This window comes from Patella vulgata, chromosome 4, assembly GCF_932274485.2.
Source record: "Patella vulgata chromosome 4, xgPatVulg1.2, whole genome shotgun sequence".
In the NCBI taxonomy this organism is placed as follows: domain Eukaryota; kingdom Metazoa; phylum Mollusca; class Gastropoda; family Patellidae; genus Patella; species Patella vulgata.
The window spans coordinates 67873276-67886786 of NC_065882.2; the positions used below are offsets into that span (position 1 = coordinate 67873276).

At 35.0% G+C, this 13511-nt stretch overlaps 1 protein-coding gene across 1 annotated transcript in view; it reads left to right on the plus strand.

The window, feature by feature from the left end:
• Nucleotides 1-5719: 5719 nt before the first annotated feature.
• Nucleotides 5720-13511, plus strand: part of LOC126817679 (neuroendocrine convertase 1) — a 28294-nt gene continuing 20502 nt past the window's right edge. Inside the window, exon 1 of the mRNA XM_050544788.2 lies at nucleotides 5720-6910. Within this exon, the coding sequence (XP_050400745.2) occupies nucleotides 6749-6910 (162 nt within the window). The 5' untranslated portion in view covers nucleotides 5720-6748. The remainder of the gene's footprint in view (nucleotides 6911-13511) is intronic.

The following is a 13511-nucleotide window of genomic DNA, read 5'->3' on the forward strand; positions in this document are numbered from 1 at the left end:
GACCTTGGAAGATGGAAATCGAAGAAGAAAATACGAAAACGCCGATGTGCGGACACACTCTTCTACCCCGAACCAAAGAAATAAAAAGTATCATGTGTCTGTCTCAAATGACCAAAGGATTGTGTTGACGACACATTAAAGATGCATCATGTAAGATTTAGATAAAGAGCCGCCGTAATAGTTCCAAAATAGATACTTCAAAATTAATATATTGAAAATTTCATTCAAATTACTTTATTCTGAGCAACGTTATCATTGTTTGAAGTTTTGTAAAGTTTGTTTATTATCATAGAAACGTTTCTTGATAACCGAGACTCGGCATCAACTCTCCAATTTTAAATTAAATAACTATCGTATTTCAACCCGTTTACATCTTAACCATCCGATGCTCTAGAGAGTTGATTTTAGGTTTGTCATGAGAATAAATATCTAAATAAGAATTTATATAACATTTGAAGTCAAAATAAAAAAAAACTGCAATAGGCAAATATAGCTTTTACACAATGCATCTTTAGAAACTATTCCATTCAATTATTACGTGTTCCAAACAGAGGTTACCTCCCTTGACAAACAATGCTCGCGTGTTCGGCATACTACAATTGATTTGCAAATAGAACACTTCGTAGCAGATGAAATTTTTATTAAAACAAGAAAGATTATGAGCGGAAAGCTGCAACACCAACAAAAATCATGTTGGTAATATTTGGGAGGAGTTATATTTTATGTTAAATGGGAAGTAAGTATAAATATATTTTGGAGAAAAAAAAGATGTCTGTTTTGTAGTTTTAGAAAACATCAAAAATTTGTTATAGTTATTTATTATACACCCATGGCTGTGCCTTTTAGAATTGTAAAATGGATTCAACTAACATACATAAATTGATCAAATTTAAAGCTCTAATCGTCTTTTGCATTCTCAAGACAATATCACGACTTCATCCACGCAAAAATGTACTCAAATTGGTCAGTTAACATTTAATAATATCCCGGCTTGAATTCAATTAGACTTCTTGTTCGTATTGAAAAATCTATACCTTCTGTTTTAACTTGATTTTGTTCGGACGAAGATGCTTTTTAACGATGAAGGGAGATTACCCGCCAACACTTCTCATGATAGCAAATCTTAAAACCGTGTTTTGAAGCGACAGTTCTAAATACATGAATTTTATTTATGTTTTTAACTTTTTATGCATGATGTAAATAATCATAATTAAAATCAGCTGTCCATATTATCATAATGCATTGGACGTTAACATTGAAATAAACAATAACAACAACAGAAGTTGATTAAAACGGTAAAAATTATCCTAACAAAAATCATAAGCACCACAATTACATATTTGTTATTTGCTATGAAGCCAATGGTAAGTATATATTTACATCTAGATTTTAAACAAATTATTGGTCGTTCTGACCAGAGTGAATTTGGTAGCTTCCGTCTACGGCTGTGTTCGCCACACTCCCGTTATATCGTCTGGGGGGTGCCGATTGTTTCGAAAATGTTCAATTCTTCATGGTCATTTTCGTACCCAACCTATTTCAGAGAGTAAAAAAACTTATTCTTGTCTCTTATAATTTTACAGGAACCATCATTTTCATGCAAGAATACAATTGCGCATTGAAGAGACATGCGTATTTGCTCATATGCCGAGAATAAACGTTCAGATGATGTTTCCCACAACGATCACCCCGAGCCTTACCACCATCGCATTTCGTTTAAAACATTTAAAAACAAATCGAAATTGGTGCCTGCTGTGCTACCTTGACTCTTGATTCAGAGTCGGAGACTGGAGACCAAATTTCGACCGGAGACGACCCATCCGGCAGACGAAACTAAAGCGACAGTGGCACTGTGATCTCTGAATGATATTTTGCATGAATTAGACCCCTTCGTGGGTCTGTATATATGACGATAAAACTTTAATTCATTTCTATTAACGATTTAATCTCATTTATACGTTAACCAGTTAATAAGTTAACTGCTCTCGGCCCTGCCACTGACAATGTAAAAAAAACAGACTGGAATTTTCTATGACAACACTGGGAGTAAAAACGAGACCTCTTGGTTAGCTAGCTAGTGGCTCCCTACAATTAATATGTAGAAGTACAAAATTGAAAGAGTTCAATATTAAAACCCGGTGCTAATATTATAGTATCGACATGACTGGAACGCTTGCTATTTTAAGCATATGAGTTTACTATCAGTATTTCACCATTCCATTAAGAATGTTTTAAGAAATCCTCTTTATTCGCTTTTTATCTTTTGTAACACACTTGTGTCTGAATCTAAATATCTTGACATACTGACCTTTATTCTTTTGATAACGAAACCCGTGGGTTTTTTTTCGTTATATAAACTACCGCAATGTAATTTTTGTTAGGTAGAAACAGCACATCGGCTTCACTAAAGTTTACTTCGCATCTAAGTAAATGCTGTTATTTTCATTATATAAACTACCGTAATGTAGAAAAGACACATCGGGAATGTTTAAACCCGTAATAAAGCGTGCCAGGAGTAACTGCCAGGGTACGTGGAAACACTGTAATCCTGGCAACATTTTTCTACCCCAGATTTTAACTTTCATTCAACCATAGTAAATTAATAATCTATAACACATACTTATGATTGTTCTTCCATAAGTATTTGTTATAGTTTATTGCTCTATCCAGTTACTAAATGCCTCTAAAAGATCATAGTAAATTAATTGTATGTTAGTCTGGAAATAACCTTGATGTTAACCAAACCTGAACTTTGTATTTAAAGGACAATATTGGTGCCAGTCATTATCACATATTATGTGATAGAGCTGGTTAAACACATTCCGAATATAATTTTAACACAGAGATCATTGCTACGATAGCTGAGTAATACAGGTTTCCTGAATCGGAAGTGAAAAACGCCAAAGGAAAACACGAGTCACCCCTTTATATAACTGACTGATGTGACGAGTGATAACAGATACACGGCCGAATTTCTGCTCACTAATAATTCCTTCGAAGACCAAAAGTTGTTATATGGGACTGTAAGAGGATACCTGACAATTCAATAAAGTAATTGAATGTCATTAGATAAGAGAACACGAGAAAAATAGAAATAGTCCGTACATTCCCTTGTTTATATTCGTTCTATCTTCTATATATATATTTGTGACTGTCGTTTGTCTGTCTGTCGGTCTGTCTGTCTGTCTATCTGTTCGGGGTTGGCGGCTACACTAGGTCTGCCCCGAGTCTGAAATTTGGGGTCTTGGGGTAACTCGGACCGGGGAGTAACATAGGCCAGGTGGCGTTAGTCTACCACTTCCGGTTTCGGAGTTATGACCCCGAGCGAAGCCGGTCTGTTCGGGGTTGGCGGCTACACTAGGTCTGCCCCGAGTCTGAAATTCGGGGTATAGGGGTAGCTCGGACGGGGAGTAACATAGGCTAGGTGGCGTTAGTCTACCACTTCCGGTTTCGGAGTTATGACCCCCGAGCGAAGTCTGTCTGTTCGGGGTTGGCGGCTACATCTGCCCCGAGTCTGAAATTTGGGGTATAGGGGAAGCTCGGACCGGGGAGTAACATAGGCCAGGTGGCATTAGTCTACCACTTCCGGTTTCGGAGTTATGACCCCCGAGCGAAGCCGGTCTGTTTGGGGTTGGCGGCTACACTAGGTCTGCCCCGAGTCTGAAATTTGGGGTATAGGGGAAGCTCGGACCGGGGAGTAACATAGGCCAGGGGACGTTAGTCTACCACTTCCGGTTTCGGAGTTATGACCCCCGAGCGAAGCCGGGTATCCTGCTAGTACCTTATAAAAACATGGTAATGCACGGACTTTTTCTGTTTTTCTTTCGTGTTCTCTTATCTAGTGGCAGTCAATTCTTTTTATGAATTGTCAGATATCTTCTCACAGTCTCACGCAACAACTTTTGGTCTTCGAAGGAATTATTAGTGAGCAGAAATTCGCCCATGTATCTGTTATCACTCAGTCAGCTATATAGAGGGATGACCCGTGTTTTCCTTTGGCGTTCGTCACTTCCGACTTAGGAAACCTGTATTACTCAGCTGTCGTAGCAATGATCTCTGTGTTAAAATTATATTTGGAATATATCTAATATCTATCAGATTAGATATTCGCTGTGAAATTGTAAGCGGTAGTCAGTTTACTTTCTAAGTTTAGTTTTGATGTTATCTCAAGCTCCATCTTCATTAGCCCAGTAGGCGCAGAACAATAGGACGCTACACCTCATTTCATTTATTACTTATCTCAAGCTGTCAGCAGTGATACACATTCAGATAACCAATTCATAAAGCAAATCAATACATTAAAGTAGCCAAGTCTCTAACTCAATATCATCCAAAGTCTTCGACATTGAAAACACGAATTATATATCAATTTAAATCAACATTGATGTTGTGATCTTACCGTGAAAAGATGTGCTTCTGATATCCAATATTTAAGACAAAATAAACAATTTTCCATTTGGTACACGATTTCGTGTACCATAATGCGTTTCAGCGTTATTTGTATCAAGGAACTCGAATAACGAGGCTAGATTATTGCACAAGTCGTGTCAAACGGTGACGGCACATTCTTATCTGGATATCATGCGTTATAAATACTATGGGTGTAGACTGGAATAACCAGACGCGGGAGATTGCCATTCGATTGAGACTTCTGGCGGATTTCGCCGAACACAACTGATTAGAAATTAGAGTAAAAACAGAAACGATTGAATATAAATCAGTATATATATATATGCGTTGCGACCCATTTGTGTCAATTTCTAGGTCCCAAATATTAGCAATTTAACTCCTTTAAACTTAATTTTTTGTTTTGTGCACGATTTGAATCAACTTGTGTTAACCTGTGGTGCGCTTTAGATCTGTCTTTTGAGTCAAGTTTCCTGCCACTGTAAAGATACAATAAAAACTAGACTGTGTATTAAATCAAAGATTCGTTGCACAGCTTTCGAAAGAAGGGGAGGAGAGGTGGCAAAGCGTCTGCTGTCAGATAAACAGTTACACCAGATCGTGTAAGTTTTCAGTAATACAACCATTTGGGAATGGTTCGAAAGAGATTAATCACCAAATTAACGATACTAACATTGTCCTTTGTCTTGCACACATTTATAATATAATATTTAGCGAAATGTAAAGTAGTAATATTACCAAAGACCCTGGTTTCTGAGAGCATTTGAAATGGAACAATGAATTAACGACTATTTTTATGCAATATAAACTCAATCAGTGTTAGGAAGAGACCGAAATATTGTTTTTAGCAATCATGCCTTCGGCAGGTATGCAAAAAGTGCACCACTCCCATAAGACCACCAACATTCCGCCCACCAGTCAGACTATAGTTGATATACAATCTCTGTATATGAGTTAAATCCGAATATATCCCCGAGGGACCATAGTGTCGAATACCCCACGTTGTAAATCAAATGGGTTAATATGTTAATAATAAGAACATTGAATTCTTATTAGTATATTTAATATGCATTGCTCTCTTGATAGTTGTCGTATTAATAAACAAAATAAAATACATTAACGCATTAATAATTAAGTCATTGTGCATGGTATATGTATTAAACACGCCGCCGCCACTCAACAATACAATCTAACATTAAATAGTCGATTCTATCCGACAGCTATTAACTATTTCCGCCAATTTTCAATTTCCACACACGTACGCTTAACAACTACAGGCCGTCAAACGAGCAGAGAAACAATAGAGGGATGATGACTTCGCTGTTGGCTCGAACATTTTGTCATGGTTTGAGTATTTAATTCACTGGGTGGCTATTTCTATTACATGCCGACTCTTTGGGATAATTGCGAGTTAATTGCGACATATACGACCAATAATAATTTGAGCATTTAACCAAAAGACAGCCTACTACTTTACAGCGCCATAGATGATTGTGATTGTTTTGGCTTAATAATGTAAACGGTACACCGGTCTGTGGATAAACTGTGTATCCCGCTCTCTGTGGATCTACTTAAGAAATGTTGTGTTTTCAATGGATATATGTTTTGAAATTGTGTCAAAACCAATTAAACTGATTTTCTAGTGAAATTACTACCGCACACAATTAAAATTGTCTGCTATAAAGTACAAGTCGTAATATGAGAGATTTTTGTTGATTGAAAAAAGAAACGGATAATAACACAGATTTAGCTTCAGGTTTTGTGTTCAATTTCCGGGAAGGATTAACACAAACTATTGAAATAATTGCAAAGGTTCAATAAATGCCAGGTTGAAAAATTGTAAAAACTGTTTTTCACCATTTTTCACTAACGGAGTCACACTTTGCTATAAAGTTGCTACTTACGAAACAAAATAAAAAAAATACAAATTTTAAAGAACTTTTAATGAAACGAACAAACGCGATCAGTCGGAAATTATTGACTTATATAGAGTAAATTAAATAGTTTGTAGATTTGTCTTTGGGATACAATTATTATTTTGTGGAGTTTGACAGGTAACAGTGTCATTGTCTATTATATTTTAACGCTAAATACATGTATCAGACGAAAGACCAACAGCTGTTTCCAGTCAAATCAGTTCGTACTATCTGACAAGCCGTACGTCACACTTACTGTCAACCGTAGGTAAAGGCTTAATCCACACTTTGGTCAAATCGCCCATCCCGACGAAAACGTAACTCCCACAAGTTTATCTGATCACGAATTGGAACCGTTATCTATCTTTCTTCACTCAACGAGTCACTAATACAACAAGCAAGCTGGATTCCATCATCAGGATATTATGTCCAAGGAATTTATATTTTTAATTTTAAATCTGGTTGTTCAATATGTAACACTGGTATCAACAACTCATTTTATCAATGAATGGGCTGTGGAGATTAAAGGCGGACCTACTATAGCTAAACGGGTTGCTTCTGATCACGGATATGAAGTAATTGACCAGGTAATCAATCTTTAGTTAATATTAATCTAAAATTTAATTGAAAATTCTATTAAATGTGAATGATACGAAACATGGACGGACAATATATTTCGAATTTTATTTAACATTGTTGTTTTGGCGTTAAAAACGAACATAATCTCTGAAAGGTAAATGAATTAAAGAATACGATTGATTAATCAAATTGACGTGTCGTTCGACGGCGATTCCTAACGAGAAAACATTTTATAGGAAATTAGCTGGTCTTATAATTATGACACAAAATATGGAGGGACTATATGTTTCGAAATTTATTTAACGTTGTTGTTTTGGCGTTAAATTCGAACATTATCTCTGAAAGTAAAAATTTAAAAAGAATACGAATAATTGATAAAATTGATAATTCGTTCAACGACAATTCCAACCGAGAAATTATTCCTTCAGTTGGAATGGTATTGGGAATTAGCATGTCTGTAGAGATAGGTGTTTTCTGTGGCCATATGTTTGCTTTGACATTTAAACCAATGTTCATATTAGATTCATTATACAAGTCTTGGATAGTACATGGTGTTAAATAGAACGATTGGTTCACACTCCAGCACAGTCTTCCACTATTTGGTCTACTATACCTGAAAATAGAATACACGTCTGCGTAAACACTTTCAATTATGCAATATGTCACTTTATCTTAATTGGGACTTTTCTGTTCCTTTTAAACACTGCACATAATCTTGTATGTATATATAACCAAAGACGATGGTCTGAATCAACTAACGTGGTGTCTGAATTATTTTAAAATATACTTAATTTGGCAACAGATAGCAAAATATATCCCAATCCAATAACATTTACCGAACCTTTCTAAACATTAAGAATTAAGATTTCAGAACCTAGAATTAATTCTATATAATTCCAAATTGGTAAAGAAATGATAATGATAACATTTCTAAACATTAAGAATTAAGATTTCAGAATCTATGTATAGATTTATGTTGGGTTTTTTTTATATAATTCCATATTGGTAAAGAAATTATAACATTTCTCTTTGGACTTGAAACTGAAATCAAGAATATATTCTCAATGACCCGCTATATTAACCAAATTTGATATCAGCATATATTCATTCATTTCAACATCAAAACATCAGCTATCTACATAACTACACGGGGGCTATTTAATTTTGACATTTAACTATAGTGGATGATTATAACTAATTCAAGTATTTGGAACCCTGTAGGATTTATAACTGGGTATCTGAGTATTTTGTATTATTATAGTGCATAGCTAAGTATTTTAGGTTCTTATACATTTACGGAATGGAAAGGGATACATTTTTTAACGTCTCTTCAAAACAATATTTCTGTCATTTGTATGCTGTGGTCAGAAATTTTTCGGACAAACAGCGCTTTTGTCTAATCACATTCAGTTCCGACGCCCAACGGATTTTTAATGTTCATTTTCTATCTCTGCAATACTCCCGATTTTTTTTTTCTCGGCCGCGCGTGAAGAAGTTTAAAAAATAGAAACGAAAGGAAAAGGTTTTAATGTTTTACTTTTCTGAAGACGGCGATATGCCATGTTGTGGGCTATGAAGAAAATTTTCCATTTATAACATGCTGCCAATAGTAATCAGAGGACGTCGATTCATCGTCCATTCCAACGGTTCTAAAGCGTTTTTCTATACCAGGTCCCGTGAATTTTCTTTGCCAGCACTCGGATAGGATTATACATTAATACATTGTAAAGATGTCGATTCATAATAGTGGATATACCTATAAAACTTAATCGGTTGTATTTATTATGCCCATGTAATAATGGTTATTACAGAAAACGACAATTCGTATTTTATAATAAAGTATCCAAAATTCAAGACCAGAGTTATTTGGGATCTGTAGAGCTACCGCTTGTTTAATGTTACGATACTTATTGAAATGTTTCTTGAAACGCAGTTCAAAGCATTGCACCAATTTTCATGCGCCAAAGAACATTGTTCTTAAGATAATTTTTTGTCCTAAGGTGCCTTAGTTTTTAAAAAAAAACCACACCATTTCCCGCACTTAATAATTTTCCTTCTATTTTTGACCTATTCATTAATACATGTTATTAGAACACTCTGTAACCTTAATTATGAATAATAATCAATTTTGTAGTTTGACTGGCATAGTAAACGGTAGCATTATACGCTATATGAATAAATATATTGAATGCATAAAAACAAATTATGCATGTATATTAATATGTCATGCGTTCCGCACAATAATGATTTTATAAATAATTTCTATTTACACCTGACTAATTATAACGACAAACACGACGTTTATTAAGTATAACTCCTCCATATTGATGACATTTCGTCCTGCCATTATACTAAAATATATACGAGAGAGAGAAATGGGGTTTAACGTCCACTCTACACAAACTATGCCATTTCGGGACTAATTTTATTTCAATAATTCGCTTGCATGTAGGTGTCTTTAGCAGTTGGAGGAAAACGGAGAACCCGGAGAAAACCTACTGCTCTGCACCAACCGGGATAATGAAGATGGGCATGCGCCATACAGTCTGCTATGAAGGTCATTTTGCCCGACAGCAAATGAATTACATCTGTCAAGGGGTCTTTTACGTGCTCACAACCGCGTACACGGGATCTCCGAACTATATGGTTTGCTACAATGTGGACATTGGTCATTAAACCTGTTTGGCTCTGTTCCTTAACTAGTCTAGTTCCAAAAATAAAGAGTGTAATCTTGACAATTTTGTAAGTAAAATGATAGACTAACCTGATACGGAATACATAATTCGGCGGGTATTACAGTGAGTAAAACAAACAAAAAATATACAAATAAATGATAAATATAGCACCTGGCACAACTCATGTTGTTGAATAGCAATCTATTTGAGTTATATTAAAGTTAATTCTAAAAAGTTGAATTGAAAGATATAGAATAGATTGATGAAACAGCGTCAATTCCAAGTTTTATTGAACAATATTACTAGGCGATCTGTCAACAAACACAGTCAGAGATTATTTAGCATCCAATTTGTATCTGAAATTGCATCATATTCTATCATAAATACTATATATCAGTTTGAAATAAAAACGACGGAGTCACTGTTTAGAAAAGAAGCACTGTTTTATGTTCTTTTCGGTTTAACGAAAATGGACCGACCGTGCGTTGACATGAAACATCTAACATGTTTAGAATTCATAAAATATCTCCATTAACCCATCTTGCCTAATACGCTATAGATCATAAGGTCTTTTTCTATGAGTCCAGTGGTGTGGTTTCGATCCAACACTTGTACGTGACAAACAGTATAGTTGCCTTCGTGGATTTTCTCCGGGTCCTTCACTTTCCTCCTACTGCCAAAGACCCCTAGGGGCGAACGAATTATTGAAATAAATTTGTACCATATGTTAGTCTGGAAATGAATTAATTTGTTTTCAGTTTATCCTCCAGATACGAAAACACACCAAAAACAGGTCGATATTATTATAAACAAGAAAATGAAATTAATAATACGTTGTGTTATATTTTGGTAAAGTAGGTAAATATAATATATACATGAAAGTTAAATCAGATATAAATATTGTCACTTAATTGATCCACCAGATGTTACTCTAGTATATCACAGTTAGCGGTAATTTTATGTATATAGATAATCTGAAAAGGGTATAATTTATAATATATCCATTTAATAAACCAATTTCATTTAAAGTGGCTAAGTCTTTAACGCAATATCATCCAAATTTTTCGACATTGAAGACACAAATTATTTGTCTATTTAAATCAACATTGATGTTGTGATCCTACCGGAAAAGTGGTGGGCTTCTGATATCCAATATTTAAGACAAAATAATAACCAGACTCTGGAAATTGCCATTCGATTGAGATTTCTGGCGTATTTCGCCGAACTTAACTGATTAGAAATTACAGTAAAAACAGAAATGATTGAATGTAAATCAGTTTATATACATTCATATTACATTATTATATGCGTTGTGACGCATTTGTGTCAATTTCTAGGTCCCAAATATTAGCGACTTAGCTGTGTGTAGTGTTTCTGTTAGGATTATAACAATAAGAACCGTACTTTCAGATGGCATTTAAAGAATTGAGAAATTGGAATGTCTTTTCTGTCTGTGTAACAATGTTCGGTTTTCCTCCATTGTCGAGCATGTTGAACACATCTATGTTATATAAAATTTAATGTCATGCACTGTTTACATTATGATACAATAATATTTAGGCCTAACATAATGTTCTATTTTCTTTATCGATAGAAATCTATACAGGCCCAACAGGTTTTTCAATCCCACGGTAGACCGTTTGTTGCTTTCTCTTTATCAAAATATTATCTCGAATATCGTGTTTTACTAAATATACGTCATTAGATTTTGTGTACTACATTAAATAGGTCATGTCAGGTTAGATATTTCCGCGAAGTAAGCACGTTATTTTCAGTAGAACACATTTCATGGCATGGTGTGATTTGTATGTTAATTTTTGTTCCCGGAAATGGTGATAATTAACAAAAATGACAAAATGAAAATTCAAAGACTGGGGATTAAACAGTTAACTAAAATTTATTTGCCTATACAATTTTAAAATATGCTATATTCAAAGGAGATATGACATAATATAAAAATATTTAAAAGATAGTTATCTCGTAAAAAATAAAAAATAAATTTGACATTTAAAGTAGCTAAATCACTAATATTTGGGACCTAGAAATTGACACAAATGGGTCGCAACGCATATAATAATGTAATATGAAGGTATATAAACTGATTTGTACTCTAATTGCAAATCAGTTAATGAACTATGTTCGGCGAAATACGCCAGAGGTCTCAATCGAATGGGAATCTCTAGCGCCTGGTTATTCCAGTCCACACCGATAGTATTTATTGCGCATGCTCTCCAGATAAGGATATGAAGTCACCGTTTGACATGAGTTGTTGAATCTGTTTAGCCTCGTTCTTCGAGTCCCTTTTTACAAATGGCACTGAAACGCATTATGGTATATGATTCGTGTACCAATGGTAAAATGTTTATTTTGTCTTAAATATTGGATATCAGAAGATCACATCATCAATGTTGATTTAAATTGACAAATAATTCGTGTTTTCAATGTTGGAGTTAGAGACTTAGCTACTTTAACCTTAAAAAAAACTTACATAATTTGAAAAAGCCATCTTCATTTTTCAAAGACCAAGACACTGCATATAATCCTATGCGAGAACAAAGATAAAATGCAGAACGGAAATTATTATTCTATGGTTTAATTGAAAATATATAAAAGCGATTTGAAATGAAATGGGGTTTAACGTCCTACTGTTCTGCTCCGAACTGGGCTAATGAAGACAGACATACGCCATACACTGTGCTATGCGTGAAATTTTGCCTAAACAGCGGCACTACGGCCTTATAACGAATTCAAACTGTCACGGGATCTTTTACGTGCACGCCAATGTGTACGTGTGACCTCGGTTTTCGTGCCATCCGAACGACTAGACAGCTGTCCTTACCAGGCCCTCCGTCCTGCATCACTGACAAGGGGGAACCACGCCGGAAAATCTTACCCACTTAGCCACCGTGATCCCGCTAAAAGCGATTTGGAACATAGGCTGTGCTATTTGATGAAATATTAACTTTGGACACCCAAAAACACTTGTTAGACAACAAGGAAAAAGTTTGGTGTATTTCTTTTTTATATTTAATTCCTCCTCTAAGAGAGTAATATAAAGTAGCATAAGAGTTTAATATAAATCTATATTTTGATTGGGAAACACTATTTAGCTGGTTAAATAGACCACAAGAGTTTGAAACACAGTTCAAAACCTGATCATTACTCAGGAGAGGTTGTATTAAAGCAGTAGAAGCTTCAGCATAATCTTCTGCATTAATGTCGAAAGGGAACCAAACCAAAACAAAATTACCCATGACAATAAGGGTAATAGAGATTAAATGGGGGTTAAAGGTGTCGCCTAAATACAACCACTATACCCAATGAAACAGATTTTTGATATCTCACTTCGTTCGGCGTCCTTTCAACTCTCTTTTATAACATCATATTTTATTTCTAAAAAAAAACTAAATTATAGTTCCGCTAATGTAGCGCAAAATTCTAAAAAAAAAATCAACTCGATCACCCATTTGGTAATACACGCTCTAAACAGGCCCGTAACTAAAAGGGGGGGGGGGGTCGTGAAAAAATTGTCGACCATAAATAGGGTGGCCCATGTACTCACAGAAATACAGTCCACCGCTGATAGTTCGAGACTACCACTGAAGCGTGCACATTCGCCGTGCCGAGACCAACTTTCTGACAGTATGATACTATAAATAGCCATGGCACGTGCAATTCTCTACAAATCTATCAACTATTACAGCCGTAAAATATTTATTGTTGACGATTTTGGATAGAAGTTAAATTAAGCTTCTTGGTTATTACAGCAGATTTAGAAATTACGTTCGTTTCATTTTTTAAATCGCTTTATCATTAACTGTACCGTTAAGAGCGGCATCTTTTGGTTTAGTACAAATAATATATCTGAATCACTCGGGTTAGGCAGGAACATGATACTAGCAGTAGTTTCATTTTACGTTTACAAGCTTCTTAA